Source organism: Gymnoscopelus braueri (assembly GCF_963280865.1).
Source record: "Gymnoscopelus braueri genome assembly, chromosome: 6".
NCBI lineage: Eukaryota > Metazoa > Chordata > Actinopteri > Myctophiformes > Myctophidae > Gymnoscopelus > Gymnoscopelus braueri.
In genome coordinates, this window is record NC_137607.1 from 54,180,185 (window position 1) to 54,204,910 (window position 24,726).

The window sequence follows — 24,726 nt, forward strand, 5'->3', positions numbered from 1 at the left end:
TCAAGAGTTTTAGAAAATAGCAAATCTACAAGCTCACAACGCGTCGCATCGCGACGTGTTGTGAGCTTGTGAGATCTGCTATTCTCAAATAGCCAACGCATAATGTTTAAAGGGCGAATGGCTCGCTTCTTTTGGCTTACATTTCCCTCCCATAACCTGGCAACGCTGATTGACGTACACGACGCCAGCATCCGCTTTGATGCCCGAGGTGAAGCCAGTAAGTAGCATGTAGCTTCACACAATGCTCCTGATCGAGTCAGACAAGGTTGACGACATCTGATCATCACATCACAACCCGATCGACGACTACCAGACACTTTAGCCCTGAGGAGTGGCACTGACTGGGTGACAACACAATGGATCCGGATGGTCGCGACGTCCTCCCCGCTCAGAATGTCTGCGTTGCCACCATAGAGTTATAACAAGGTCCCCAAGAAGTGGCTACTGGTACTACTGGGCTAATTGGCTAAAGCTCTTAAACAAGTGCTACGACCTGACTTGACTGACGAGAGGCGATCGAGCTGTCAAAACGAGGAGATCTGGTCAAGCAGCCCTCCTGCTGCGTGTGTGTGTTTGGGTGGGTGTGTGTCACCTCTATAACTGCTCCTACAGAGACCCCCTGGTGTGATCTGGACCTATAAACGCCATGGGCTGGACTGTGATTTGGACTTAATGTTGAGTAGATGAACTATAGGTGAAGGCGTCGTTTGTTTTTGCCTGTTTATTCGGATTGTCTGGTTTCTACTGAACCCAACAAGCCACCAATCGATGTGTCTGAATATCGGCCAGACTAGAGAACCAGGTGGTGTTTATAGCGCGTGAATAATACACTTGACATGAAATTCTGTGACAAAAAAAGATGTCGGATCGTTAAGTTTCTTCTTTAGATGGTTGTGTGAAGTGTTGTAGGGCGTTTTGCCTTGATAAGAAGAGTTGTTTGCCTGAATGCCAACGTGTCACACACGGCTAGATTACAGACGGCACAGGTCCGGGTGACAGGTTGGAAAATAAACAGGTGTGACAGGTGAACTGGAACAACATGGCCCTCTACGCATGCGCGTTGCGTGGCACATCTCTATGGTGCTAAGTGAGTGGACTCTTATGATCACTGGTTGAAAGTATCACATTCCTGCAAACTGTGAAACAACTGGACAATTGAACCCAGGTGCATTCTCTCATCCTGCTGGATACAGTCTCTCCGCCTCTCTCTCTCTCTCTCTCTCTCTCTCTCTCTCTCTCTCTCTCTCTCTCTCTCTCTCTCTCTCTCTCTCTCTCTCTGACACACAGTTACCACAAATCCCTTTGGATTTGCTGTCTGTCATTTTGTGGAGGCTGAGCAACTTGTGAGTCACACACGAAGCCCTAAAGTGTCAAACTATACACTAAAGAAGGGATGACTGTATTTTGGACAATGTAAACAGAGCAGTATCATTTGTGTCGTTCTTTTGTTGGCAACTGGGCGAGAATGAAGAGTAACTGGGCCAGTCTAGAGAAGGAACTGGGTCGTGGTCTTGCACCTGTGTCTTTAGTCAAAAGATATCTTAAACATGATCTCTGAAGTCTAACCACCGTGTGAGGTAAGCGTAGACACATGTCTGTTGGCAGTTTTTCAATTTGGTAGGTGTTGGGTGTGTGTGTGTTAGTGAAGTGGGGATGTCTAGTCGTTGGCTCGTTGACTGACTGTGAGCCAGGCTGTTGTTGTGCGCACATCACACACACTGGGATCTGGCCAACCTGCCAACAATGGCACCTATACTGTGGCTGTTATTGCTGCTGGGACTGACATGCAGCCCAGGACAGGCTATGTCCAAGGAGGAGAGGCACAGGTTGAGGTGAGTGGAGCAAACAGCACAAGGATACTTAACCCAGACCTGAGGCCGATTCTACAAAATGTCTTCAAAATCCTAACAGTTTTCTGAAAAACTATTGTTGCTATATCAGTGGTTCTCAAACTTTTTGAAGGACCCCCAAAATTATATGCATTTGGCCACGGACCCCGTCTCGATATATTTAGTTCCAGGGACCCCCAGAAGCAAAGATTTGAGTTACAATGTTCGCTTAAAAATATATATATATTCAAAGATTTGCACAAACTTTCACAATTTTTCAAAAATAGCAGATCTACAAGTTGTATATCTGCTATTTTTGAATAGCCAAAGACACCTTAAATGACACAGATGTGTTCCAGGTCTTTAATGGGTTAATGCAGTGGTTCTCAAACTTTTTCATGTCAAATTGACACATATTAGCCTGCAGACCCCATTTGAAAAGGTTTTGTTCCAGGCACCTCCAGAAGAGAAGATTTATATAAAAAAAAGAAAACTTGAATATCTGCTATTTTGGAATAGCCAACCCAACATATAAATGGATAAAGTGGTTAAAATGATTGTGACGCTACATTAACTACTTTTCCTGGACCCCACTTTGAGAACCACTGACTTAATGTATGGCAGTCTCTTAGCCAAAGAAAGAGATTACTCTTGGTGACACTGATCTGTTTCCTCTGTTCTATCATCCCCAAAAGAGACCAAGTGGTTGAGATGTTCGATCATGCTTATCAGAATTACATGGTAAGTGCAACCCCCAGTTTCTTCTTTGGTTCTAGCTGAAGGAATTTAATAAATGAGTCATTGTACCGCTCTCTTCATAATTGCTGCCTTCATAATTGAATTAGTTTCGGCTACAGCGAGCAACACGTTTTAGGTCACTATGTCTATTTTTGAAATGCCTCTAACATCCCTGCTGCGTTGTTAATGTAGCGGCGGGCCCTTCCAGCAAGCCTACCAAGTAAAATACTGAATGTAACTCACAATGGCCCTTCCTGGTCCATTTTTACACTCATAATCTTTACACTAAGTCATCACTCAGTAGGATTGTACAGTGTAAGCTTAAAGGGATAGTTCACCCAATCTATCGATTAGTCACCCCATGGAGACTTGAATTCATGGATGTTATTTTGCTTTTGTCGCATTCCTAAGCCAATAATTTGATGACCAGTGGACCGGAAGGCAGCGGTTCCAGTAAGAGACACAAAGGAGACTGCAACCGCTTTCAGTCATCAAATTATTGGCTTAGGAATGCGACAAGAACTAAAAAATATCTATTTATTCAAGTCTCCATGGGGTGACTAATCGATAGAAAAAAAGGCATTTTGGGGGTGAACTATCCCTTTTTAAGCTAAGATATTGAGACTATTATTGCCATTTCTGTTGTGATGAATTAAAATGAATCATGAAAACTTAAAATGTGCAGTTTCTGCAATCTTTTGGAACATGTTTATCTCTTTGTCTGCTTTAACTAAGGTCCACTTCATTGACCGGAGTCCCCCGGGGGTTTATACTCTGTCCGCTCCTTTTCCCCCTCTACGTGACCCGTCGTGAGCTTGTAGATCAGCTATTTTCTCAGTGAGATAAGCATAGTGTGACAAATCTTTGTATGTGCTTTGTTTCCCAGGACCATGCATACCCAGCAGATGAGCTTATGCCTCTAACGTGCAGAGGAAGAGTGCGTGGGCTCGAGCCCAGTCGAGGAGACGTGGACGATGCACTGGGCAAGTGAGTGGCCACCTGGTTTAAAGTCAGACTCTATACAGAATTTCTGCTCATAATAACACCTTTTTTGGAGGTGGCCATTACAGGTTATCCCCTTCTATGTGGAGAAAGATGGCTGTTGCACATGATAAATAGCCAAAGTTAAGGGGCAGTAACAGGCTTGGTAACGAGTGATTGATTCTCTTTCTGTGTTTTAGGTTCTCTCTCACACTCATAGACACTCTGGATACTCTAGTGGTGAGTGCCGACTGCTGTTTTATGTTTGTTTGCTTTACAGTCATCTATTGTAGTTACTGTACGGCTAGTGGAGGTGAATTAAATCAAAATGTTTCCTGACTACATTAATTAGAACTTTCTTAATTCTTACACATCTTGCAGGCTTTGGAATACTGTAAGTATAAGTAGTCACGATTCATTAAAATGGTGTATCCTCTGGCTCCGTTTGTCCCTCACAGCTTTTGAACAAAACAACTGAGTTTGAAGCTGCCGTGAGGAGAGTCCTGACAGACGTGAGGCTGGACAATGACATAGTGGTGTCAGTCTTTGAAACCAACATCCGGGTGCTGGGGTGAGAATAGAAATGTTTACCTGCGAACAAAGACGGTTAAGAAAATCTGTATGTTTTTACATGAACTCTGGTTTCTGCTAGTGAACAGATGTGGCGCCTCAGCTATGTTCCTTAATGTCAACCAAATAAATAGAACAACAACGAGGAAAGGGACTGTGATCACTCGGCTATGAAATTCATCGGCTGTGAAATCTTGGTGGTTTCCCACCAGCTTAAGCAGCTGTTCAATGTGTGTGTGCACGCAGAGGGCTGCTGGGAGGACACTCCATGGCTGTGATGCTCAAGAAGGGAGGTCAGCACATGCTGTGGTACCAGGATGAGCTCCTGCACATGGCCAAAGACCTGGGCCACCGGCTGCTGCCTGCCTTCAACACCAGCAGTGGCCTGCCTTACCCCAGGGTGAGACGCTGTGACACAAATCCACACACTATATGTGTCTATGCATCCCATTCGTATACAAGGATTTATTACTGTTTACATTTGTAGATAATCATGCACACATGGTCTAATGTTGAACCAGGATGTACCGAGAGAAACACACATATGCAGCCAGCACTCAGTGTGTCACACATTAGCACTAGACATTCAGAAAAAATGTACACAGCCGTTAAAGACAACACATTCGACATACACATTTGACAAAAAGGGGGGCCACAGCAAAGGCAAACGTACAACTTCACTTTCAAATCATGACCGCATAATTCTATTTTCTGCATCGGTGCTCTGGACACAGATGTCAGTTTTGAGAAGCGGACCTTTTCATGGTTTGCCAGTTTTAATTCATACATCCGTGAAAAACACTGTCGAGTCTGAGAGTACATTCAAATCTGGTTATTGTTCTTCTCAATAGGTGAATTTGAGACATGGTGTCAGGGGTCCAGAATCCAGGACAGGCACAGAAACCGACACCTGTACTGCTTGTGCAGGGACCATCATTTTGGAGTTTGCGGCTTTAAGTCGTTTTACTGGGGATCCCGTGTTTGAGGTAAAAGAACCGTTTCTATTATGAGACAATGCATTTGATAGCACTTTTTTTTATTATGTATTATTTTTTTATTAGATAATTAAATGTAAGTCTACAGTATGCCCATAATTCTTCTGAAATATTCCTATGTAAAATGTAACATTGGCACAACCTGGCAGCAGCAAACTGCAGTATCAGTGCCTCCTGGCTGGTGGGCTGAGAGATTATGGTGTCTTACTCTATGTATTGATCAGTTGATTGATGATGTACCCACACAAACTCATACATCTACAGACCCACGCCCGCAGAGCCTTGGATTTCCTGTGGGAGAAGAGACAGAGAAACAGCAACCTGGTGGGGACCACCATCAACATCCACTCTGGAGAGTGGGTCCGCAGGGGTGAGAGGCAGCGAAGAAAGGGAAGGGGGTCTGAACAGTGTTGCCATGTCTGCTTATTATAAGCGACTTTGGGCTTGTTCTGTAAATTTGCGTAGCGGGTTGCGGGTTTTTGGGCTGGTTTGTAAAATGTAGTTGCTTATTTGGGGTTGTTTCCTAATGTTGTTTAAACCAGTGGTTCACAAACATTTTCATGTCAAGGACCCCTTTACCAGATTTGCGTTGTTAAAATGTTTCACTTTTTTCAGATTTGTTTGAAAATAGCTGATCTACAATAGATCGTCTATGTTCAATTAGCCAATGCATATAAGTTTAAAGTGCTCATGTGTTAGTCGCTTCTTTTGGGCTTGTTTTCATAGACCTGGTTGATTATTTCTCTTGCAAACTCATGCAAGCATGCATGTGGGGAAGTGGAATTATAAAAAGTGATGACAATGCCTTTTCTTTAGAGAAGTACGTATATGGGGGGATTAGTTAAAGTGTTGGTGTTTGGTTTGTCACAGTACAAGTTGTACAAGTTCTGTGTTTACGTCTTTCCAGACAGTGGAGTGGGCGCAGGAATCGACTCGTATTATGAATACCTGCTGAAGGCCTACGTGCTCCTTGGAGATGACCTGTTTCTGCAGCGCTTTAACATTGTGAGACAACACACACACACACACACACACACACACACACACACACACACACACACACACACACGCGCATATGTCCATACATACACAGGGTAACCAGATCCTTGCTGTCTGGATAATAGGATTCTGTTATGATAAAGGACAGGAGTATTCTAGACAGGACTATTCTATTAAGTTAGCAGTGAACATTCCTGGCTTAACCCTTTTGCTTACAGTATGGCTTTCCATTTTGATGTTATATTTTGTGATTTGATCAGACAGAGACTTTGTTCTCAACCGTTTTGTTTTACATTCACAGAGATCAGAGTTAACCTCTCCCACCTGACACCCCTGGCTTCTAGTCCCCTTTTGTTCTGCTCAGTGCACTTTGTCTTCTTGCCATTTGTAGGTTTGTAGGTCACCAAGCATCGTTCACTCTTTTTATTTTAATCGTTTTGATATTATTGCCAGTGGACCAAAAAGTAGATTTCCTGCCCTGTTGACTACACAGTCAAATGTGTTAATTCATCCGTCAGTGTTGATTTATCCATTTGCACAAATGTACACTCATTTGTACACTCTCAGAGTTATATGAACAATCGCAGCGGATCCATTAACTTTGTATATTCCTTACAGCACTATGCATCTATAATGAAGTACATAAGCCAGCCCCCTCTACTGCTAGATGTCCATATCCACAAACCTCTGCTTCCTGCTCGCACCTGGATGGACTCTTTGCTGGCCTTCTTCCCAGGACTTCAGGTCAGACGCACCCATGCACGCACGAACACAAAAACATGCGCCACACTTGGGTATTAACTTGACACCTTCATGGATAATTATACTCTTAATGGCACTCACTTATGGCTCCAACTGCTAGTGCTCTTGTATCTTACCACATAATTGCATCATCCTGGTTTTGAAACGTCTCGAAAGCGGTGTCACGTGTCTATATACTTTCTTTCCCTGTATCTTCTCTCTGTAATAAAGTGGAAATAATCTTTAAAAAATTGTCCATATGCCCATAAAATGACACAATGCAGGTGTTGAAAGGAGATATCGGGCCCGCCATTGAAACCCATGAGATGTTGTACCAAGTTACAAAGAAGCACAACTTCCTCCCTGAGGTAATCTGTCTCTCTCTTTCTCTTAATACTCATTCACCATCTGTTTTATTCTACCCCAGGCTCTAACATTGCCGCAATGAATGAGTTGCTTCACTGAAATATGTGGTGGGGGGGACACACAAATAACTCCATATGGCTCATGTTGGCAACAAAAACAAGTGGTGGAAGTTAGCTTTCATTTTATGCCTTCTGGGCTACGTTACAGCTTTGCCTCTGTGTTCCAACTGTACCACGTGCAATGGAGTCTTGATCCCCTCGTTTCCCTACCTCCCTTCCTCAGGCCTTCACAACTGATTTCAGGGTACACTGGGCGCAGCATCCCCTGAGGCCTGAGTTTGCAGAGAGCACCTATTTCCTTTATAAGGTAATTTATCAAGGACGTGTGACACAATGCAGAGGTTCCAATGCTGCAGTATACTTTGTTAATCTAAATACAGTATCTCCACAGTGGACTAAAATATTGATATTTAAAAAATGCCATCTGATATACATGTGATCCGCACAAATCACATTTTTCTTTATTTAAAAAATCTACACTAAAATATAGTTGGACTTTTACGAAGATCTTTGTGAATGAGGCCCAATGTTACTGATATTTGAGCAAAATCTCCATGTACACCTTAGCTGACTTTGTGGGGTGCCCGATCTTTCTCTGTCGCACCAATTAAAAACAACTGACTCAGTATCTGCTATTAAGCAGGAGCAAGCACAAACTGTAGATTACTAATTGCTATTCCATTAAAATTTCATGAAATAGATTTTTGCCATAAGCGTGGAGGTGCTGTATACTGTTTCATATGAGGAACAGAGAATATGGAAACGCTTAGAAAAACTAAAAGCATGAATACAATATTACGTAGCTGTGTAGACTATTGTGTTTAATGTTATTTCGTGGACAGCCGGACACCTAGCAAAGCTTTGTTTCCGTGGGTCGTGTTTTGCCTGTGATGGTGATGCCTATCACTAAAAAGCCATTGCGCTTTATGATGCCCAAACCAGCATCCTGTCTGCAGGCCTGTCACAATAATCGCCTAATCACAATTATTTGAAATGATCGCAATTATTTTGCATAATCGTCATAATCGTTTCCATGTTGAAAGATTCATACATTTTCCAGAAATAGCAGAACAACAAGCTTACAACGTGTCACTTAGTGACGCATTGTAAAGCTTGTAGATCAACGATTTCAGCTATTTAAAATGTTTTGTTAACTTAAATATACAAAGAAATTGTAATTTTTATGCCATGTGCAATTTTTTATAACAAAGCCTAAAAGGCAAACAGAAACTAAGTTTTTATTCATATGTTCCAATGTTCAATGCCAAAAACTTAATTAAATCGTTAATCTCAATTATTTGTGTGACAATTAATCGTCAACTTGAATTTGTAATTGTGACTGCCCTACCTGTCTCTCCTCCTCACACAAGGCCACAGGAGACCCTTATTACCTGGAAGCAGGGCGCACAGTTCTGGACAACCTCAATCGCTTCGCCCGCGTCCCTTGTGGCTTTGCTGCCATGAAGGACGTGCGCACCGGGAGCCACGAGGATCGGTGAGAACACTCAGTGGGGCGTAACGCTAATTTATACATCGTCTAATGACTGTGTCATGACCTATGACTACAATTATATGTGGTCATTTGACAAAGTATATACTGCATTAGCTTTAGAGGATGCAGACATGCAAAAGTGTCACTTTTCAGCTACAGTCACCTTTTTGAACCCAAATAGGGCAATTGTGTGACACCTGACCCGAAAGAAAACAACATGTTGTCACCTTTTTCACCTCGGGGCTGTTTGCATGCCTGAGGATGATACTGCTCAAAGACTGCTGAAATGCAACTGCAAACATCACTGTAAAACACTTATAGTTCACGTTAACTTCAGTGAATGCAGTGTGATTGTACACATTGGTGAATGCAAATGTTTGGCACCTGGTTGTTAAATGATTATTATTTTGGAAGATGGGTGGGTTGACGAGGTGGATTAATAAAAAGAAGACATGACGAAAGGTGGAAAGAGTCCCATTTGCTGTATGTATTTGTTAATAACATTTCGATCCACCAGGCTCTTCCTCCGAAGTCTGAGGAAGAGCCTGGTGGCTTGAAACGTTAATCACAAATACATTCAGCAAATGGGAGTTATGTTTGGTATGCATATTTAGTGTGGTTGCCCGAATGGGCAACCAGACTATTGTTATAGATAAACTTTATTCTTTATTTCTTTATAGATAAACTTTATTTCGGGCTGCATCTCCTCCCACAGTTTATTTTTCCCAATTTAGTGCCATATGTCAAAATGACCGGCTTCACCGGGAATCGTGCACTTGTATTTCGCTAAGAGATTGGTGAAATAGTTTAATTTATATTGATTTATTAGTGCATTAAATTTCCCCATCCACTTTAATGGAAAAGTGAAAAAACTCAAATTCAAGAATTTTTTGCTCTGAAACTGTAAGAGCTAGAGTTACCAGATTTGGTGGGGAGGTTCATGATTTAGTCCGAAATTATTTTAAAAACACATTACACCAGGCGGCCTCATGGTGGCGCTATAACAGCCCACTTTACGTTTTGGCCTTTAACTCTTGAACCGTAGGTCCTAGAATAAAAAATGTTCCCCTAGATTCCTTGGGTTATGACGCAACTCCCCATATAGGCCACGCCCATTTGCGTCTGAATAGATTTTCCGCCATTTTGAATTTTCTTTAAAACACACTTTTAGCTCCTCCTCCCACATATTTTGTCCAAATTTCACAAAGATCGGTACACATGATCTCTGGACCCATGCAATAATCTGGAGCGAAACAGAATTTTGATAGTCCATACCGTTCGTCCGTAAATGGCTTCCAAAGTTAGAGGGAGGGGCCCGTTTTACAAAAAAGCCCACAAATCACGAACAAAACGTCCAGTCAATCCCAAATTTGAATCACATGTCAAGGGTGGTTTAATCAACAAATCCCCAAAAGCATTTCCGCTTTGACCCATAGGGGGCGTCACCGTTCGATGCAAAAACATGATTTTTGGGGGATCAATCCTCTCAAAATGAAATAAAAGCGATATCAGGAATGACGTGACAATACGATTGGCCCGTTACATTTGTGGGAGGGGCCTATTTATTTAGTGGGAGGGGCATATTTCCTAAAATCGAAAAGGCACGCATCATGAAGGCAGGATCCGATCGGCACCCGATTCGAATGGCACGTCGTGCGGCCTCCGACGGTATTCCTCCCGGCGTATCCCTAGAGTCCCGGCGGCCGCGACCGGCGTCGGCGCAACCACACTTTGCAATTTCCCAGAATTGCGACGCGTCTAGTTATTTTTTGATCCAGCACCCAAGCCAGAAGGTATGGGACAGGCGTGTCTTTTGCTCTTTTTCTCAATGCGGAAAGACTGACATGAAGTTATCATTGAATTGAATATTAAATGTATAATGTAGCCTAGCCTTATTGGCCGTGTGGTGTCCATAGTGTATGACTGTTAAATACATCTTTAAAACCCTTTTAAAGTGGTTTCCTATTTGTTGGCCGAATGTCCCTCTCTTCTCAGCATGGACTCCTTCTTCTTGGCTGAGATGTTTAAATACTTGTTCCTGCTGTTTGCGGATCCCGAGGACCTCCCATTTGATGTGGAGGACTACATCTTCACCACAGAGGCTCACCTCTTACCCCTATCTCTCTCCATGGCACCTCACAAGCCACCTGTCCCCACTAATACAACGGTAATCTCACACACACACACACACACACACACACACACACACACACACACACACAGGATTAGCGTGAGCTTGACAAATGTTTTCAAAAACGAATTTCTAATGAAGGTCTTCACTTTTTTTTTTTTTTTACTTCAGTCAGAGGAGGAGATGGATGACTCTAACTTTGATTGGACCTGCCCTAACACCCGCCTCCTGTTCCCTGACCCCGCCTTCCCCCGTAACCTGCGTGAGCCAATCCGTAACGCCGTTGACAAAAGCTGCCCCCGCCCTGCTCCTTACCGGTATGTCCAGAAACTTTCCTTCTCTTTACTTAGTTTTAGTCACTTTAGGTGGTTCTATGACATCCATTCTACAAGGAAAAAAAGAAATACATTTTAACACTCAGTCGTTTATTTGTGGTCTGGGTATTTTTGAAAATGTGTACTCCAAACGGGCTTGTGACGCAAGCGTCGGGTTTCTCTCAATGGGAGAGAACATTTTTGTCAGGTCCGCCATGTCTGGCCATGAATTCTTCGATTTATTTCTTTATTTGTATATATAAAAATGTATTTCTTACCTAATTTCTTAGTTTACAGCCAGCACCACTGTTAAGCAGAAACCAGGCTTTCCGCAGTTACTGTGAAAAGCCTGATGACACGAGGCTAGTGGCAAGGGCTTCATCCCGCGGGTGATCTTTTTGGCACAAAATAATTTAGATGAAAGCACAGTGAAACTTTTTCTGCAGAGTGGGGTCCAAAATGTGTTGGATAAAGCTATTCCCACTGTGTGGCAAAAGGGCGTCAGAGCCTAGAGGCTATCGGCGCCCCCACAAAAGTTTTCTTTGATTTAATTTCACATTTAGCTCTGTGACGTTTTGTTTCTTTCCTTTTTTCTGAATGTTTTTTTCAACTTTCTGTCCATCCTTCTCCCTCTACCCATCCCTGCCTCCAGTGAGCCCGGTATGGGCCGTCCTCCCCTGAGGGCACAGGATTTCATGGCAAACAACCCTGAACATCTGGAGCTGCTGAGAAGAATGGGAGTCAGCCTCATCCACCTGAAGGATGGCAGGGTGCAGCTGGTACAGCATGCCACACAGGTAAGCAAGTGGAAGGAGGAGACATGGCAACACTTTCTAAATGTCCTACGCAAAAGTAATTAATTTAATTGCAAGACCAAACATTTACACATTTATTTTACATAATATTTGCACATCTTAAAATATTAGCACACACACACACACACACACACACACACACACACACACACACACACACACACACACACGCCTTTGCTCTTGTTTGATAGTAAAATAAGAATCCCATGTCCTTACTACTACTTTTTTCCCTTTCCACCTCTCTCTTCTTCTCTTTGGGGTGCACCTCCTCCAGGCTGTGAGTGCGGTAGCCGCAGAGGACGGCATGCGTTTCATGCAGGAGATGATGGAGCTTTCCAGCCAGCAGCAAAAGGAGCAGCTCCCACCCAGAGCCATTCAGATCGTCTCCCACCCCTTCTTTGGCAGAGTGGTACTAACCGCCGGCCCAGCGCAGTTTGGCATAGACCTGTCCAAAAGCACCACAGGGGTGAGTGAATTTTCCAGCTTTAGAAGCTGCCAATTTTCAAACGAGTACCTAATTATGTCTGCGTGTTTGTTTTTCCCTACGCCGGTCACTGACATTACCTTCAGGCATTTTTTCTTTTGAGTGAGAACCTACTTAGTTCCCTCGAGTGTTTAACTTTATTCAGACAGAGGCATGGATGAGACTTAGGAAATCCCAAATCCCAATTGGGATTTGTTCTGTGGCCAGCAGGACAGCAAGAGGGATTAGCCTGCAAAACCACCCAGTATATGATAGGAAATTTGAGCCATTGTTTTAGACCGTGGTTGAATCGCTCTTCTCCACTTTTCCTCCTGTGTGCAGGTACGAGGCTTTGTGACAGTGGCCGAGCCCTACAGCGGCTGTACCGAGCTGGTCAATGCTGAGTACGTCCAGGGCCGCATCGCCCTGCTTCAGAGGGGTCAGTGCATGTTCGCTGAGAAGGCCCGACACATCCAGAAAGCTGGCGCCATCGGAGGCATCGTCATCGGTGAGGACGGGCAACTAATCACACGAGACACAGGATATCAACTCAGTGACTAGATTAGGCCCAGATAATTGAATTACCTTTAAGACGGCCGGTCAGCACCCTTCCTGCACGTTGCAATGATGACTGAATAAATACAGTAGAACTTGTATAAGCTGATTATAAATGATAGACCGTGAGACTGTGTCCACCACTCTGATCTCAAGTCCTTTCTCTTCTCATCTCCCCTCGGCCATCTTTTTCCTCGCAGATGACAATGAGGGCAGCAGCAGCGACACAGCCCCCCTGTTTCAGATGGCCGGGGACGGGCGCAACACGGAAGATGTCACCCTGCCCCTCCTCTTCCTCTTCCACAAGGAGGGCAACATCCTGCTTGAGGCTTTGAAGGACTACAAAGAGGTGGAGGTGTTGCTGAGCGACAAGGCCAGGGACAGAGGTGGGGACTGCATCTGTGGTCAATTTCTACATTAGATTAGACCGCTATTTGTAACCGCACCTTTTCAAGCATGGAATGCGGCTCAGTGTGCTTCACAAAACAGCACTAGATCACACACTTGATTTTTTTTAATGGTCGATTCGTATTTTCCTTGTTTCCTTGTTTGTATCGCTCTCATAATCATCACTCCACAGAACCTCTCCTAATGCTTGTTTTAATAAGGAAGTGGGATAATAAGGAGTGATTATGACTCATACTGGTGGGCCCTCGTGTAACTGTACTGGAGGAGGGTGGTGGAAAGTATTGTGCCTGACCCCCCCCCTCCCCCCAATCCCATCTCCCAGGTTCCTCTGTTCCCTGTGGTGGACTGTAACAGTGCCTCTCCTCTCTCTCTTTCTATTATTTCTCTTTCTGTACTCCTCCCCTCCTCTTGGGATGAGCAGAAGCCATATTCAAAGATAAACCTCTCCCAGGCACCGTGGCCGTGGGCACCAGTAAGTATCTTCTGCTTTCTCTTCCTCCTTATCTCTGCAATGTTGGTTTCCCGCCCCCTTTATGTCATGCCTTTCCCCTCCACTCTACTTCTTATCCCCTCTTGACAATAATGCCCTAATTCTCTGCCACTCTGCCCATAGTACTGAATGTCTGACGTCTCTCTCTCTCTCTCTCACTCCACCTTTAAAGGTTTGTGTGTTTGTGTGTGGTGTGTGTCTGTTTGTTGATGGAGAAGCTTAGCGTGATCAGTCTTTTGTTGCTCTTTCCTCTCATGGCTTAGGACACACACACACACACACACACACACACACACACACACACACACACACACACACACACACACACACACACACACACACACACACACACACACACACACACACACACACAGTATAGTGTGTATGTTAACAACCAATGAAATTAATTTTCAATTCTGAGAAGCTAAAGGCAAGAATCTGCTCACTTTGTTTCAAACGGACATCTGAGGATGAGACTAATAACTAGGAGTGTGCTGATACACTAATTTCACGATACGATACACGATATTGGGCTCACGATATCGATACAATATATGGCACTTTTTGTCTCCGCCAGACCGAAGGCATGGCGAGAGAGTATGTTTTACCCCCTGTCCGTCCATCCTTCTGTCTGTGAACAGCTAATCCGTCCTTCCTTCTGTCGGAGAACGGCTAATCTCCGGCACCGTTGGCCGGATCGCAACGAAACTTTGCACACACGCCAATTCCGAACCGCTGCCCCAAATTTTTCACATGGGCCTGTTATAGCGCCACCATGAGGCCGATTTCTGACCTGAGACCTGTGCTCCGAGGAGCACTTTTTCTAATTTATTATGAAAATATATGGGGGGGGGGAAGCAAATGCAAACAAATACTTCTGTTAATAAAAAAAAATGTTTTAATTTTTTTTAAACCCCACAACGATACATATCGTCACAAAAACATATTGCGATATATCGCGGGACGATATATTGGCACACCCCTACTAATAACTTCATCCAGACACAAGGAGACCATCATAGCAACAAGCAATTAACTGTAACAAGTAACTGTAGAGTCTTAATGCTTTATGAAGGGAATTACTGAGATCTATTTCACATTTACCAACCAGTAATAGTTACATAAGGTGCTATTGGAAAGGTTACTTTTCCTGCGGTTACGGTGGATGAAGGGCAATATCTAGCTAGCCCATCCAGACCATTAACAATTTCATCCTCAGTACAACTTCTTTTGTGGTACCATTTTCTCTCTGTTCAGATTGGTTGAGCAGGAGCGCTTTATTCAGTGGGAAACATGACTCACCCTCAGCACTGTGCTGTTACAGCTGACAGCATCTTGATGAAAACTGCTCTATTTCTGACTGGGGATGACTGCCTACAGACATTTGTAAAGATTACCAACTGAGGGGGTGGAAAGAAGTGTGTGTGTGTGTGTGTGTGTCCAAAAATTACGTTGGAATATTCCTTCTCAACAAAACCCATACGTTAAAAACCTTTTCCATTTTTTGTTGAGTCATCACTATTTGTATAGGTATATTTATTCAAACATGAACATGTCTTTTAAAATATTGACATGCCTACACATGACAAACTAAACAAATAATGTCATATGCCGTAACACTTCCTTTAAAGGCTGCAGACCACACACTCTCTCTCTGTCTGTGTCTATCAGTGCCGTGGTTGGTGTGCTTTCTCAGAGCGAGATCAAATGAATGATTCATAATTTATATTGCTTGATATCCTCATTTTTAATGAGGTTAGATCATATTCATACTGGTTTAAATGAAATCTGAAGTTTCACGGACATGTAACACTCCAAGTGTGCTGTGCTGTGATCAAAATGGAACAATTATCTTTTCCTTGACATGAAATGGGAAATGATAATCAAACCATGTGAAGTTACTGACCCAAGATCCAAATTATTTCCAAACGGGGCTTTTTATATTGCGCAGAGTGCAAATCACTTTCTCTGCCTGCCGAGTTGAGTTCTCTGTTATCATTACTATACACGTTTCAGCTTGACCTACATTTTCAATTTGAATCAATTAAAGTGACATTGTGTCACTCGTGTCCGTGCATTCAGTGCATCCGCCCTAACCTGACACAGCCACAATGGCAGAGAAGAACAGAACTGTGATCTCACTAGGCCAGCTGCTGTGCCAAGGTTTGAATTTGGAATCTTCGACAGCCCTAGAATTGTGGATCTCAATCATCCCGTCTCTCTCTTTATCTCTCCTCAGGTGGGGACGTACACGAAGAAGGGGACTGCGTAACCGAAGACACCACTCCTGCCTCATCCACAGCTATTGACCAATCCCAAATGAGCACAGTGGAACTGGACGAGGCAGCCCCTGAGGAAGCGAGCCCCTGTGAGGAGGAATTTAGTCCTCTGGGCGAGGAAATTAGTCCGTCAGAGGTGGAAGTGAGCCCAACGGAGACAGAGCCCGGTGCAGAGAAAGACTCTGATAAGAGGGAGGAGCCTGAAGGCAATGTGGAATCGAGCAGCCAATCGGTAGATGAGCTGCTATCTGATTGGCGGGAGGACTTGGAGGCGTTTCAACAGATGGAGAAGGATGAACTCTGACGGATGTCTGACAACTCTGCTCCTCTCCCGATAACCCCCCAATCCCCCATGAGTGAGTCATGATGATCCCACTGTGGAAATGGCTCGGGGGAGCGGGGTCATATATATGTGCAGATGTCTCCGCTATAATCAAAATAAAAATGAACTGATGGGACACTTTTATGAGTGGGGAAATAGTTTTGGATCAAGCATGGCGTAAAATGAGGGATGGCTGTGCCTCTCATCCTCCTCTGGTGGCGGTGCCAAGGTACAGATATCATCTTAGAACTGTGAAGGACTCCTCTTTGCCCCTTTTGATGCTTGAGAGACCAAGGTGTCAACTCCACTTTGTGACTCAATTTCTGTTTGATCTTTCATTCTGATTCTGATTCATAACATAGCCTAGTAGTCAGAAAACTCTATAATCTGGACCAGTCTGCATCATAACATATCTCTCTTTTATTTTTTTTTATCTGGTCTTATTTTTAGTGTCTTCCTCTGACCATTTCTGACTGTTTATTTTATTTGAAAATGGGAGATCATCTTGAATGCTGGTTGAACAATTCTTTGCTGATTTTATTAATTATCTGACTGTTGGGTAGATTCATTTTTTATATTGAACTGTGATGAGCTAATTGGTGGATGGAATGTTTACGGTTATCTTTAATCACATGTATGGCTTAATGTGAGTGTGAGTGTGTTGATGGATGGGCAAGTGCTATCGGTGTTGGTCACATGCTCTAACCACCACCGGGATCTTATCAAAAGTTAAAGTGCATCAAGCCAGCGATCCAGGAGGAAGACCTATGAAGTCAAACCATGTGCTATTGTAAATATGTATTTGTCAAATAATGTTGCCCATATAGACAGAAATAATATAGAGCTGCTTTGCTCAGGTTCTGGTCAGTTTGAATGATCAGATCTCCCCCAATACCACATGACCACATGGTTGAGCTGAGCATGCTCAACCCGACTATAAAACGGACAGTACCAGCAGAGGCCTCCAGGTGGGAGACGGAGTTTGCAAACTGCTGACCAACTGGAAGGGGAAAATAAGCAAAACATAAGCCAATAACTTAACAGTGAAATTTAATAAAAATTAATAATGAAATTGCTTTGTCTCCCTCTCAATTTTTCTGTTAGTCATTGAGGCTTTATTTTAATTTGTAACTGATATGAGGTAGTGAATAGCAGTGGTGGTTAATACAACTAATGACATGGTTATAAAAACACAAACGTATATATACGTTTATACTATATATATATATATATAGTTTTGCTCGGTAGAGTCACTGGTCGTCATGTACAGTATGAGAACCGGAAAAATAATTGACACTTATTGAACAACAGGTAGTAGAGCTGACAAGGTATGAAATTATATAGTTATTTTGAAATTACACATTTTGGTGCCACAGCACCAATTGAAAGAAAATGGGTATAGTCTATGTATAGCAGTGGTGTAAAGTAACTAACTACATTTACTCAAGTACTGTACCTAAGTAAAATGTATGTATTTTTTACTTTACTGGAGTATTTCCAATTTTCAGTAATTTTACTTCTACTCCACTATTGTACTTTTTACTCCATTACAATTATTTGAAAACTTTAGTTAATAGTTACTTTGTAGATTTTGATTATTATTACAAAACATACATTAACCACTTCAGCCCTGCTATGCAACACACTGAGCTTGTAGATCTGCTATTTATGATTTTTGTTATATATCAAAAGAGTTAAACAAAAAACAAACAAAAAATCATTTTATACATTTGAAAACTTGTGAAATGGGGCAGTCTGATTACTTTATACTTTTGGTACTTTGAGTACTTTTTGATACCAACACTTTTGTACTTTTACTCAAGTACATTTTGAATTCTGGACTTTTACTTGTAATCTACATTGCAGTATTGATACTTTTACTTAAGTAAAAAAATGTAGTGCTTTTTCCACCACTGTAATAGTTTGGTTTAAATTGTGAGACAAGTTAAACTAGTAAAGCAATAACATTAGTGCCGCGGTGAGGCGCTCCTCTTCAGCAAAATGGCTGCATTACTGCTGCGCCGAAATATGCTTTATCTAACAATTCGTCGTACGACGGTGTCTGGCGTGAAATAAAACTCCAGATCTACAAGCCCCACAGAGCGTCACGCCGCGGTGCGTTGTAAGCTTGTAGATTAGCTTTTCTTTTTTCTTTTTTGGATAGTGGCATCCTGGTCGAAAAATGACGCAAGAAGCCACAGTTTACGTTCAGTTCCAGTGCTACGGTTGTTCACCAGGGTTGCCATGTCCGCTTATTATAAGCGATTTTGGGCTTGTTTTTCTTTAAAGTTGCTTGTAAATATTGGTTGTTGCAGTTGCTTATTTTGGGCTTGCTGTGTAATGTTGTTTAAACCAGTGGTTCTCAAACCTTTTCATGTCAAGGACCCCCAAATTAATATGTATGTGTCTGCAGACCCCCATCTGAAAATATGTTATGCGAGGAAGGCAGGAACCCTACAAGATTTGTGTTGTTTAAATGTTTAAAAAATATTTCATATTTTTCAAAATTTCTTCAAGCTTATTTTTTGAAAATAGCAGATCTATAAGCTCACAACGTGTTGCATCGCGATGCGTTGTGAGCTTGTAGATTGGCTATTTTCAAATAGCCAATGTATATGTTTAAAGGACGACTTCACCCATTTTCAACCTATCTTCATATATTTGGTAGCCTGGTAAACCCTCCCTCCGGAAATCTAATTTCTATTTGATTCCTGGAGTGAGTCTGGCATGAACCGCCTCTCTGCAATATTGGCTGTATATGCCAAACGGCCGCGCCTATCAGCGTCGTCGCACATCGTTCTGTGATTGACAGCGACAGTTGGCCAATCAGGTGGCGAGTTCGAGTGAGCCCAAAACACGAACGGCAGCCATCTTTTTCTGTGGGCAGTTTTCTCCGCTATTTTTTTACTTCAAAAAGCTCTCTAACTTCTATTTTGAGGCACGGAATTTACTTATAAGATATCGTTTGGATAGAATGTAGTTGTTTAACTTCATATATGTGGTCAATTAATCATGACAAAGCCTATTTAAAAAAAAATAATTAGAGAACCGGTAGGGGCGGGCAGTGACACCATTGTACCCGAAAAAGGCAACCCATTTTGGGTATGGCTGTCTCAAAAGTCCCGTCGCGTCACATTAAGATTGGTGAACTGCTGATTGGCTGAAGGGGAAAAATTATCATTGGCTGAAGGGGTTGTCAGTCAACGGTATTACTCCCGCCCAACTCCAGCACAGCCAATATTGCAGACAGGCGGATCAGGCCAGACTCACTCCTGAAATGAAATGGAATTGAGATTTCCGGAGGGAGGGTTTACCAGGCTATATATTTGGTCCTTACTCCTCACTAATGCTCATTATAATAATATGGTACAATCTTTGTCTATTCGGTCTCAGAGGAGTGCTGTCACTGTGGACAGTTTAGAAACCTGCCTACCAGTGACATCATCAATGGGGAATCCAAGCTAATAGAAACTGCAGGCTTTCTATTCCTGGAAATAATGGAAGTCATTGTTCTCATATCAATAAAAAAATTAAATAATGAAATGAAATCTTTGAAAAAAAAAAAAAAAATCTGACTAACGATGATGTCACTGGTAGGCGGGTTTCTGAGGGTGTCCACGGCGCAGCCCTCCTGTGAGACACAGACCGAGTAGGAAAACGTGGTACCATTGTATATCATGAACATTAGTGAGGACCAATTATACGAAGACAGGTTGAAAATGGGTGAAGTCGTCCTTTAAAGAGCGATCGAAGCCAGGGGCTCGCTTCTTTTGGGGCTTGTTTTGGTAGACCACCTGGTTTTGCTCGTTTCTCTCTCGAAACCTGGCAACGCTGGCTCCAGTGGTACGGTTGTTCATACTAGCACACACGCAGCCTCCCGCTCGACCGTCCGTCCGTCTCTAAGCCTCAGCTATTCTCTCCAGTGGAACCGAACGGAACCGGTTCATCAAAGTAAGTATACGAGCGTACAATACTCCAGTCGTAAAAAAGCACACGCGTGCACGTAGAATGTAATTGTTTCTGTAGGTTTCTTTTGTTGTTGTTTCCTGTGAGTGTATGTATGTGTGTGTATGTGCTGCTGTGATTGTAAACCCCGGCGCTTTTCCTTTCCCTTTCCCTCTTCCTGCATCTTCTTCTTGGGGGGGTTTATCTGTTTGTCGATGCATGTTTTATAGTGAATTAAGTGTAAATAATGTCAGGATAGCAGCAGAGCAGCAGCAGCACAATCTGTTTGGACGAAACACTGGGTGGATGTTGTGCTGTATTTCGCTTTATTGTGTGAGTGATTGTTGTTGTGCCGCTTTTGGGGAGCCGTTGGATGATCATTGCATTTTAGATTTTCTTTTCGACATCCTCGTTGGTTGTTGGTCCCTTGTGTTGCTGGCTGCCCCCAGTCACCAGCCTCCTCAACACAGTGTCACACACACTAAAATGCGTGTATTGGAGCAACAAGCTCAGAGATTCTGAGCTTGGATTTTTTGGGGGAGTTTTGATATCAAATCCAGGAGAAATTAGCAAATGACAATCCAGCAGGAGTCCTCAAGGAGATTATGGTTGAAATCAAGGAGACGAGACTCCTGCAGGGATCCAGGAGGAGGAGGGTTGGCAGCCCTGCTGACAGAGAAGAGAAAAAGACAGCCCTGGCTTGTTGTGCAGAATCGAGGGCTACGGGGCCGTTAATCGTTTTGGATATGAAAGAATGTGTGCATATACACCGTAGAGTGTGTGTGTGTGCTCCCTCTGCTCTGCTCTCTCTCTCTCTCCCCCAGTGGTGGAACAATGCCCCCAGTGTCCTCAACGCAGCGCAGCTGGACACAGCTGTGTTTAGCCCCGTTGCCACCACGGCAGAGGTCCGCTGCCCTGGCTGGCCCTGGTCTGTTTGTTCAGCATCATGTTTGCAACTGCACTTTTTTTTGTAATAGTAGTGGTACACACACTACAGTGAAATCCTCCAATGTTACAATGATGGCCTCAATGTTAAATGGAAGCCTTTCGGGGGTCCAGTTATTTGCATTTTGTACAATTACAAAGGGACAGGCGGCTGAAGGGAATGTAGCCTACTTTAGTAGTGGTGGGATTTTCTGTATCCAGGTGGGGATACCGCCTTCCCAAATACCCAAAAAAAGGTATACAGGGTTCCGAAAGGGGCTACCTGTCCCCTTGATATGACAAAAGTCGATCAAGGTACTGAGTCAGTAGAGTGACCCATTCCTAGCTCTGATAGGCATTTATGCTAGGCAGCTAAAGCTATCCAACAGTTGTTTTGGGGTTCCGGGGGTCTCGTTTTTTGTCTGACATATTCTCATTATTTATTAGTTGCAGTACATTCACCCACCATGAAACTGTGTCTGTCAGATCATTAGATTAGGTTTGGTAGTTGTATAACGCTCTGCTATGTAGGTTGACGTGTCCAACTTTACACAGTGCATAACACCCTGCTATCACCACCAGTAGCTTACTGTACATCAAGGCTATGTGGGTTGAGAAGATGCACCAGAAATGCTGTGATTGGGTGGCTGTGTTGCAAAGTACCCCTCCCTCTTTTACTATAATTTATTTGTCTGGATTGATCTATCCACCTCCATCTACCTTTCTCTACCTCCATCACTCTTACCACAGAAGTGTGTGTGTGTGTGTGTGTGTGTGTGTGTGTGTGTGTGTGTGTGTGTATGTGCGCGTGTGTGTGTGCGTGTGTACTGACTCATGTGCATGATTCATTGGTCGCATATGGCTTTGGTTCCGGTGGCTACTGGCTAGCAGTAGAGACAACAGCTAGTCCACTGCACAGCTATCTGCTTCATCTCTCTCTCAGCTAGGGGCCGGGGGTCCTTGGCCTGAAAACGTTGAAGACCCCTGGTCTAATCTGTCTGTCAGTCTGTCTAATGATAATCTGTTTGTCTTTCTTCTGTCTGTCTGTCTTTCTATCAAAATTATCTCTCTCTCTCTTCCACTGCTTCTCTTTCCACCTATCTCTCTGTGTATCTGTATGTATCTATGTATTTGTCTGTGAGGAAGTGGGATCTATTATTAGTCATACCGCTCTCATCTCCCTGTGTACTCTCTCTACTCATCATCTGCCGATGCGCACATCAATGGCCCTGAATCACCTTGTGTCGGTCAGGGGCTGATTGAGATGCTTTGGAAGGCAATTCAGGTGATTGTTTGGGTCTGCTTTGAGTCATGATGCAACATCAGTGACATCTACCTGTGAGGAGGAGGAGGAGGGTATCCATGGTTACCAGGATGTCTTCCCTGTGTGTGTGTGTGTGTGTGTGTGTTTGTGTGTGTGTGTGTGTGTGTGAGTGTGGGGCTTACCGTGCCCATTCCCATGACTGTGTCATATTGTGTTAGGGGTGTGTTTGGACTGGTCTCTGCATGGCAGCAGTGCTGTGCTGAGCGGTGTTAGGTGTCATTGGACATTTTCTATATTGCAGTGCAGAAAGTACAAGGCCAGCACAACACGATCCCTGTTAGGTTCTGCTCGTCGTCGGTCTGTCAGTCGTCTTGACTGATTGGCTGGTTGGCCGGCTGATTGTCTGTCTGTCTGTCTGTCTGTCATCATACTGAATAAACAAAGCTCAAGCCTGTGCTTTAATCCATTAGGACCGGGAAAGCATCTGTGTCATTTTTAGATTTCTTTGGCTATTCAAAAAATAGCAGATCTACAAGCTCATAGCACTCTGTGCCGCGCTATGAGCTTGTAGATCTGCTATTTTTAAAAAATCTTGAAGATTTTTGTAAATATTTGAATATATATTCTTCTAAAGCAAACATTTTAACTCAAATCTTTGCTTCTGGGGGTCCCTGGAACGAGGGTCTGCGGCCAAATACATATTATTGTTGTTTGGTCGCTATATCAGTGGTGCTCAAACGTTTTCATGTCAAGGACCACCCAAAATGACATGTATTTGGCCGCGGACCCCCATCTCAAAATATATTAGTTCCAGGGACCCCCCCAGAAGCAAAGAAAGAAAAATATATATATTCAAAGATTTGCACAAATTGTCAAGATTTTTCAAAAATAGCAGATCTACAAGCTCAATAGCGAGTGAATTAAATGCCGAGCTATGAGCTTGTATATTTTTGAATAGCCAAAGTATAAAAATAATGGTTGTAGCTCAAATCTAAAATGACACAGATGCGTTCCCGGGGGTTAACTCAAACACTCAAACACTCTGCGATGTGAGTGATGTCTTCATCTCTGGTGTTCACTGTCTGTCTGACTGAGTCACAATACAAAGCTGTGCTGCTGCAGCCTACATGGGGAAATGGTGGATGTGACCTCTTTTTAGTTTTTTGGAGTGTCTTTCTTTGTGGGTCCCTTTTTTTTTGAGTCAGCGGGGGTGGAAGACTTTTTGCACATGATGATGTTTGTATGTCTGTCACACGGAGCAGTATCTCCCAATGGCTGTGTTTACAATGCAGATTGTGTTCAGAGTCCACTGTGGGCAGGACATCAGGAGGACATGGCTCAGGATTCCTATCTCTCTCATTCTCGTATATTGTTCTATTTCCCCCTCTCTGTTTAACTTGCGTTCTGTCTGTCTCACTGTTGTTTATTTATCACCATGTTGTCTGTTTCTTTCCCTCTCTTGCATTCTCGGTGTGAAGTGCAGCGTGGATTTCTCAAAACTAACTGTCATCACTCAGCAGACGGAACATAATCTGTCTGTGATCTCAGCAATGAGTCAATCAGACGTAGGCTATACTGTATGTATATTAGTCTGACTGCTTGACTGCTGAACAAACGTGGCACTTAATAACATTCATGAGCTTACAGATAACTAATTTATCTTGACTTGGGCTCACAATGCAGAACAAAACGATGCAACAATAAGTATAGTATAGTAATAATACAATGAATTACACCATAGAAAAGGAATATAGGAAATAGTCATTCAGCGTAAACGGGTCACACAGTGCTCGTTTCATCGCAGCATGCGATATAATTGATTATATGATTTAGAAGGCGTGATGATACATTATAAGGCCCCTGTCTCAAGAGGCTATGCTTAAGAAACCATTAATATTATCTTGGGTATTATTGGGGACTATTGACAGTTTCCGTGAACCGAACAGCTTGATTACTCATGGCTGTGTGTAGGAAGGCCTATGCCTCTGTGCAGTGTAATGGGTAAAATTAGTAAAAGCTCCGCTCTGCATCTGTGTGAATGATATT

General features: G+C 43.2%; 2 protein-coding genes across 5 annotated transcripts in view; both read left to right on the forward strand.

Annotated features, from left to right (window-relative positions):
• The first annotated feature begins 189 nt into the window (after positions 1 to 189).
• edem3 (ER degradation enhancer, mannosidase alpha-like 3) lies at positions 190 to 17,606 on the forward strand. The gene is made up of 20 exons (XM_080431365.1): positions 190 to 1,832; positions 2,525 to 2,570; positions 3,454 to 3,554; positions 3,749 to 3,788; positions 4,007 to 4,119; positions 4,365 to 4,518; positions 4,970 to 5,104; positions 5,378 to 5,483; positions 6,021 to 6,118; positions 6,731 to 6,856; positions 7,138 to 7,221; positions 7,502 to 7,585; positions 8,649 to 8,773; positions 10,766 to 10,937; positions 11,073 to 11,218; positions 11,868 to 12,012; positions 12,305 to 12,496; positions 12,836 to 13,001; positions 13,249 to 13,434; positions 16,186 to 17,606. Exons 1-20 carry the CDS (start codon positions 1,744 to 1,746, stop codon positions 16,527 to 16,529), a joined length of 2,652 nt encoding a protein of 883 aa, XP_080287491.1. The 5' UTR covers positions 190 to 1,743; the 3' UTR covers positions 16,530 to 17,606.
• A 2,720-nt stretch (positions 17,607 to 20,326) lies between these two features.
• Positions 20,327 to 24,726, forward strand: part of LOC308087503 (uncharacterized protein C1orf21 homolog) — a 49,807-nt gene continuing 45,407 nt past the window's right edge. For 2 of the 4 annotated variants that reach the window (XM_080431414.1, XM_080431415.1), the window contains exon 1: positions 20,359 to 20,498. The gene's annotated coding sequence lies outside the window, so the exon portion shown is untranslated. Of the gene's footprint in view, positions 20,499 to 24,726 lie in introns of all 4 variants that reach the window. The other 2 variants (XM_080431416.1, XM_080431417.1) reach the window with 2 other exon arrangements.